This window comes from Doryrhamphus excisus, chromosome 15 (assembly GCF_030265055.1).
Source record: "Doryrhamphus excisus isolate RoL2022-K1 chromosome 15, RoL_Dexc_1.0, whole genome shotgun sequence".
NCBI lineage: Eukaryota > Metazoa > Chordata > Actinopteri > Syngnathiformes > Syngnathidae > Doryrhamphus > Doryrhamphus excisus.
The window spans coordinates 11,249,573-11,257,596 of record NC_080480.1 but is presented as its reverse complement, the minus strand read 5'-3'; the positions used below and the strand labels follow the sequence as shown (position 1 = coordinate 11,257,596).

At 40.5% G+C, this 8,024-nt stretch overlaps 1 protein-coding gene across 1 annotated transcript; it reads left to right on the top strand.

The window, feature by feature from the left end:
* The first annotated feature begins 1,365 nt into the window (after nt 1-1,365).
* On the top strand, nt 1,366-7,260 carry LOC131103089 (uncharacterized). The gene is made up of 8 exons (XM_058049020.1): nt 1,366-1,498; nt 3,227-4,354; nt 4,439-4,533; nt 4,613-4,657; nt 5,877-6,101; nt 6,209-6,386; nt 6,464-6,637; nt 6,706-7,260. Exons 1-8 carry the CDS (start codon nt 1,459-1,461, stop codon nt 6,795-6,797), a joined length of 1,977 nt encoding a protein of 658 aa, XP_057905003.1. The 5' UTR covers nt 1,366-1,458; the 3' UTR covers nt 6,798-7,260.
* Nucleotides 7,261-8,024: the final 764 nt, after the last annotated feature.

The window sequence follows — 8,024 nt, the reverse complement described above, 5'->3', positions numbered from 1 at the left end:
CGGTTTGCAAAAAGATGCTTTATTTTTCTCAAGCTGCTGCAGTCATGCACTTGACTTAGAGGGAATTTACATTTCTTTTAGCTGTAACATACACTGTATGAAGAAAAAGTCATTTTCTTTCCAATCACGTTTACTGTATCCATTACTAGCGTACAGGGCATGATCGATAACTGTATCACCTGGTGACCCGCGGGTCAACTTGGGTAAGCGTCAATATGAGTTCCCTATTGCACTACGAGTACTGTACATCGATCTTGTCTCATTTCGCTCGGGAGAAATAACAGCAAAAGTGCTAACTCCAGCAATCTGTACTGTATATTCTGCTGACTGGGCCGTTACTTACATATTTCATATCAACACTTCTGAACCAAGAGCCTATATAGTCATCATGGAAAATACATAAAAGGTAGACCCTGGATCTGAATGCATATTCACAAGGTTGCAGTGATTTTTTTTTTTTGTATGTCTGTCTCATTGTGTCACACTGCTTGTGTTGTGAGTGAACTCAGACAGCCTTAAAGTTACGCAATAGCCAGTGGTTACAGGGCGGACAAGGCTACAAAAGGTTATTCTGCCCTCATGTCACTGTGGTAGCCAACATGTGATCACTCGGTAAACAAGGTTGTTTTGGGAGTCATGATAGCCACTAAAGTACGGACTTAAATGTTCGGATGAGAAAAATAATACCACGAGTGGAATAATTACATTAATAAATCTGGTAAAAAAATTACCAAAAAAATAGTTATTATTATCTTTGACGCCAGCTTCTGCAATTTAGTTGGACAACCTGATATTAAAAGTAAAACAGATGAAATCGAAGCACGGATGAATCTAAGTCAGTCCGGGGGCCATTTGTGGTCTATAGCTTTGTTTTAATTAGCTTGTGCCATATTGTGAACATTAAAATAAAATCAACAAAAAAGGCTGACAGGATTGTTCCCAGTATTCACGCTAATAACTATTTGTTTTGGCACTCATTACACAAAGCTCAAATGTTGAATGTTTATACAGTATATACATTAAACTTAAATTGGAGGGGAAAAACTCGATGATATCAAAGTGGCCCCTGCTTTTGGCCTTGCTGGAAAAGGTTCGGACCCTGATAAGCTACAGCAAGGTAGAGAGCTATTAAATGATGGTTATCATTCCATGCAATGTACAATAAAAGTAATAACCGCCCTTATTTTTGCAGGATTTTAAAATACGTCATCATTCTTTATGTTGTCATCAGCGGTTTTAAGCTTGGGCAATTAAAACACAACTTTCTTGGGCTTTGATGACATCACCTTCAACTTGTGTTGACATTGATGTTATAGTGTCTCTGTCAAGGAATGGAACCCAGGAGTCTATTCAAATCCGACAGCAATTTGACGCATTTGATGTTATACCATGTTTTGGAAATACATGTGATTATCGTGGCTGGATACGATCCTCGAGATACACACATGATGAAACAACATGGATGATGACATGCTTTCATCCTCTGACAGCTATTCAGGTGCGTTACATCCCATAAAGATCTTCACGTCGGAGAAACTTAATCATCTTCTACCGCTAATGTCAATTTACTTTATCATTTATTTGGAATTATTTAGTTTCCATATGTACACAAATGCTCTAATCGGTTTTATTCCTGCATGGGTAAGTACCGCGCCATCTTTGTTTATTGGAATTGGTTTCTGTGTTCTTACCAAATATGTTGCCATTAACTATAATTCGGCATCTGCAGTTGTTTTAATTGCCTTTGCTTCATGGTTTGCCTCAATGTTAACTTATATTTTCAAGATACTTCAAGCAATATTTTGCAAATGTTTTGCCTCCATTTCTTATCTAAGATGAGTTGATGATATGTTGAATCATTTTAAAGTCTTCAGTTGCTTTGTTACTGCATTTTTAGTTGTCATATAAACCGGGTTTACATAAGTTTTTTTGTTGTTGTGAGGGAATGCTTTATACAGTTTCCATTTCCTAATTTGGACTGTTGCTGTTGAATTGATGCTCTGCACAAATTAAGCTCCTAACAGATATATAAAGTTAGTTAATTTTCGTTGTTTCATGAACTTTTTACCTTTTATGATGGACTATTGTGACTATTGTTACCATTTATGTGGCATTTTCCTTATGATTTCACTTGACGTCTCGCTATGAGCCACTGGACGGGATATGCGATGAAGAAATAGACACTGGGATGTTAATCTCAGATAAAAATATGATATATGTTATATTTCTTTCAAATAAATGTAGTGGATGATATCAGTTTTACCAACATATCTTCTAGTACAGTGATTCTCAACTGGTGGGTCGCAGAGCAGTTTTCAGTAGGTTGCCAGTCGTGCCTCCCCAAAAAAAGTGTGCAATGACCCGATGTCCCTGAAGGCATCTCACATCCACAAGGTGTGTGACATGTTGGAAAAACATCAAGTGTGAACATAACATAACTAGATTGCCTTTATATCTGCTGGAGGGGCGCTATAAAGAGGCAAGTGTCTCACCGCTCCAGCACACATTGTGTCACATTGGGAATTCCGTCCACGATGAAGACTCGCAGGTACACTTTCATGCCCAATTTCATCTATTTACCCAGGCACAGAAGAAATTGACCTCCTGTTATTATCAAACGTACCTGCTGAGTTAATCAGAAAAAAATTTCCATTTGTTTATGTTGGATTGTACTTTTTGTTGAGTGATTAGCGCGCAGGTCACACAGCTAGGGGACCCGAGTTCAATTCCACCCTCAGCCATCTCTGTGTGGAGTTTGCATGTTCTCCCCAAACATGTGTGGGTTTTTTCCGGGTACTCTGATTTCCTCCCACATTCCAAAAACATGCTAGGTTAATTGGCGACTCCAAATTGTCCATAGGTATGAATGTGAGTGTGAATGGTTGTTTGTCTATATGTGCCCTATGATTGGCTGGCTACCAGTCCAGGGTATACCCCGCCTTTCGCCCAAAGACAGCTGGGACCATCGTGACGATAAGCGGTATAGAAAATTAATGAATGAATGAAAAATTCCGCCATTTGGATCAATATTGGTGGGTCCCGCAGCCAAACCAGTTGAGAACCACTGTTGTAGTAGATCATCTTCTAAATCTAGACAAATGTCCCATTGCAGGGACTTAACTGAATGACTCTGAGCTGAATAACAATTACTAAAAGTTGTGCTAAAAGTCTTAAGCATTGTTTATCTTCCAGTATCTCATGTAAAAGTTCTTTCTCTCACTTGTAGAAAACAGAGAAATAACCCCCTCGGTGGAAGATTGCGGTGTGGGGACACTTAGCAGTAATGGCACACCACCAAGTACCAGTGATCGCCAAGATGCAGCAATTGATTGTGGACAGGTTGGAGGGACTAAATGGAAGGCTGATGCAAAGACCTTCACTAAGAGGCACAAACTTCATATGTCCGTGAAGGCAGCGCCGACTAAGGGTGCAAGACAGATGGGAACAAAACCAGATATTGTCACGTTCAGAGACAGGGACAGAGGTAAAGGTGTGTTGAGGAAGGGGACCAGGAGTAGGTCCACTGGAAAACTGTTTGAGGGATCAAAAAATGCCTCAGAGTCCAGTACAACGAAGCACAATCAGCACCAGAGTAAACTATCAGATGGGTGCTTGACGGTCAAAAAGACAAAGATACTCACAAAGAATCAGAATGAAAAACCAACTGAGGTGTCAATGAATGCTGTTAGAACTACACGGACGAGGAGAACGTCCACCACAAAACTAGAGACTCCCACAAAGCGGCTGAGGGCTAAACACAATAAGGAGTCTATGAAATCAGTGCCTTCTGAAGGCACCAGGAGAAAGTCCATCACAAAACCAGCGACCCTCACACAGAAACCAGGAGCGAAATATTCTGGGGGCTCTACGAAGACAAATAGAAAGTCCAACCCAAAACCAGTGACCCTCACACAGAAACCAGGAGCGAAACATTCTGGGGGCTCTATGAAAACAAATAGAAAGTCCAACCCAAAACCAGGACCTATTCAAAAGAAGCAGCAGGCTGAACAAACTGACGGACTTATGAAAAGTTCTTTAACTAAAGGGATCAAGAGGAAGTCCGACACAAAACCAGAGACAATCTTAAAGAAACAAAGGACTCAGTCTATTAAGGTGTCTGAGGAAGGAGACACCAAAATAACAGATACCCTTATGGACAATCAGACTGAGAGGTGTGTGAAAACTGTGCCAGCAACACTAGAGCCCCTCTCAAGGGACCAGAAGGGAATACCCACTGAGTTATCTGTGTTGTTTTTTGGGGGGAAGAAGACGGACACGTTGAGAGAGACGAGAGGTGACATCCCACCCTGGTTCAAAGGCCAATCAACCTCCCATCAAGCTGCAACCAGTCGAGGTAAAACAAAAGCAAGTGTATCATAACTACACAGCCCTTGGCCAAGGATAAGCTTGCTATTAAAGTTTCATTCTGTCTGTGCAGACTTGTTTGCCCAGAAATATCAGCAGCTTGATAAGCTCGGTGAAGGAGGCTTTGGATCCGTTTATGCTGGTTACAGGAAGACGGATTATTTCCCAGTAAGCACTATATCATACAAAACAAACAATTGCTTAATGTGCTAACCGAATATCTATAAATCTCATTTATATCTCATAGGTTGCAATCAAGTACATACCCAAAGAGGTAAAAAGTGTCCCATTGGTGAGTCCTCATGTTGTTGTAATACTTTTCATTTTGTTACAAGTAACATTGTAATACATACTGTAATTTATTCAATCATTCATTTCCTACCGCTTATCCTCACGAGGGTTGCGGGGGTGCTGGAGCCTATCCCAGCTGTCTTCGGGCACAAGGCGGGGTACACCCTGGACTGGTGGCCAGCTAATCACAGGGCACATATAGACAAACAACCATTCACACTCACATTCATACCCATGGACAATTGGCCGAGTGGTCGCACACAGGCCTCACAGCTAGGAGACCCGAGTTCAATTCCACCCACGACCATCTCTGTGTGGAGTTTTAATGTTCTCCCCGTGCATGCGTGGGTTTTCTTCGGGTACTCCGGTTTCCTCCCACATTCCAAAAACATGCTAGGTTTGGTGGGATTTTTGCTAGGATGCTAGGATTTTTACAATAAAAAAAGAAGAAATCTGGTAGTCTGTCACTTTATTTTCCATATGTAACCTGGCATGTGTTTTTGAGAAGGGGGAAAGAAAACATGCAAACTCCACACACAGATGCTGTAATGGAGAATCTCATGTCTGTGAGGTGGACGTGCTAACATCACCATATGGAAAAAAAATAGGAAAAATGTGTGTTTCACATATGAGCCTTGCATCAATTCCACCCTTGGCCATCTCTGTGTGCAGTTTGCATGTTCTCTCTGTGGCATGTGTGGGTTTTTTCGAGGTACTCCGGTTTCCTCCCACATTCCAAAAACATGCTAGGTTAATGGGCAACTCCAAATTGTCCATAGGTATGAATGTGAGTGTGAATGGTTGTTTGTCTATATGTGCCCTGTGATTGGCTGGCGACCAGTCCAGGGTATACCCCGCCTTCTGCCCAAAGACAGCTGGGATAGGCTCCAGTACTCCCGCAACTCTTGCGAGGATAAGCGGTAGAAAATGAATGAATGAAAGGTTAATATGTCCCTATGAGACATTTTTGGGTAGGTTATTGTTTGAATTTAAGTAATTGGGATTTTAGGAATTAAGATTTTGTATGTTTTATATAATTGGCATTATGTATTATCCTAATTGACCTTTTTAGCAGCACAGTTAGTGAGTGAAGTGTGTTTCTAAAGTTATTTTCCCATATCACCCCACTATAAGTCAGATATAGTAAAATCAGAGAACAATAGAGAGCGATTTTTCCATTGTTGGCTAAAAGTGTTGTATGGATATTTTGCATCTCGTAGAAAATCAATGGATTGAAGAAGGACATCCCTGTCGAGGCATTACTCATGATACAAGCGTCGATTAAAAAGAACTCCAATGGACAGTCTGCAGTTGTGTCATTGTTGAACAAATACGATATGGAACATGAGATTGTATTGGTCATGGAGAGGCCGGTACCATCTGTGGACCTGTTCACGTATGTTACTCGATGTCGGCTCGGCACCCTGCAGGAGAATGAGGCCAAGGTATGAACACACATACGGTACCAATTACCTTCCACTATGGAACCATTTTGTTGGGTAATGGTAGTAGTAGTCTGTAGAATCAACAGCATGTCTGTGTATCTTCTCAGAACATCATGAAGCAGCTGGTGGATGCAGCCATTAATATGCACGCTGTGAATGTTTTCCATCGAGATTTAAAACAAGAAAACATTTTGCTGGAGGCCACCTCTGGCGTCCCGCGAGTGCGAATCATTGACTTTGGTTGTAGCTGCTTTGCATCTAATGGTCCTTACCAGGACTACAATGGTAGGATTCATTTTTTTTTAATCATCTATTGACCTCTCTGTTGATTAAAATTCCCAATACCATGTCTCCATGTGTAGGAACCTTATGTTATGCTCCTCCTGAGTATGTTCTAAGACGGACATATAGCGCCGGTCCAACTACTGTGTGGCATCTGGGTGCGCTTCTCTTTGAGTTGATGGCTGGAACAAAACGGTTTGACACCATCATGTTCCTCTCCCAGATGCTACGATTGACTCGGGTTCTATCTGAAGGTAAGATCTGCTATGCAGTTCTTCTTCCAGTCAACTATTTCACCTGAACTTAATTTCTTTTGGTTTAGAATGTGAAGATTTCTTGTGGAAGTGCTTAAATTTGGATCCAGAGAAACGTGCCACCCTGGAGCAGATGCAGGAGCACCCTTGGCTCATATGATACTGCACAAAACGCTTTCCTCAATGCATGTCAACAATGTCACTGGTAATGACAGTTGCTTTGTATGATGCACCCATATGGGAAATACTTCAAAGAATACATTAGAATGAAAGTTCGATGCATCACATTTAGTCATTAGGGACCAGCTCAACAAGTCACAGAGTTAATATGAAGTTAATATATCCCAGTAATGCTGTCTGGTCTGATTCAGGGTCAGCCATCATCAATTGGAAGCTTTCACAAAATGCATTTTCTGCATAATCTAATGGTAATTTCCAGGTATTTGTATGTATATTTGAGGACTGTATCACACTCTCTCATGCATATTCACTTTTGTACGTTACCAAAAGCACCATGACTAATAACATTGCTATGATTATAAATGAACCTGTAATGCCAGTAGACATTATGATGGTGTATTTGCTGCCAACTGTAGGAAATGCTGCATGGTGCCTTATTTGTATAACGCCACAACATGTCCAGTTGTTGATTACGATTACCTCTTGCACCTTATTTTGCCTTTAACTGGAAACTTGGTTTCAAGCATAATTGTGTAGTTGTACATTGTAAATGGTGTTACATATGTTTAAATAGATCATTCCCTTTTTTCAAAAAAATATTTTTGGCTGTCTTTGATTATTGCGTGTGTTTTTGTGCTTTCAGACAAATCTAATCAAAGTAAGAGCAAAGAGCCAGCGGTGTAGCCAAACTACGTTATCACTCACTTCGCCACATTATTTTGACATGACATACAGCCTATTCATTATATGCATGTTTAATATTTCATACCAATACTGCACAGTATACATATTTCATGCAGAACATTCACAGTTTCGGAATTCTGAATAATGAGGAGGAAGTCAAGTATAGCACTTTCTGACAAAGTCGGGGATGACCTCCACCATTGCGCTCAAATGCCCTTTCCTGAGAGCACATACCTGTCAACATCTGCATTTGAAAATAAGGTACATGTTCCAAAAAAAGTGTTTTCCATGTGCAACCCAACAGCTTACAGGACACTTTTTAAAAAATGGTTTGAAGATAATACATTGTCCTTAAACCTAAGTAAAACTAAAATCATGTTGTTTGGTAACAGCAGAAAGGACACTCACCAGCAAATACAAATAGACGGTGTAGATATTGAAAGGGTGAAGGACAATAAATTTCTGGGGATCACAATAGATGAAAATATGAGCTGGAAACCTCATATTACAAATATACAACATA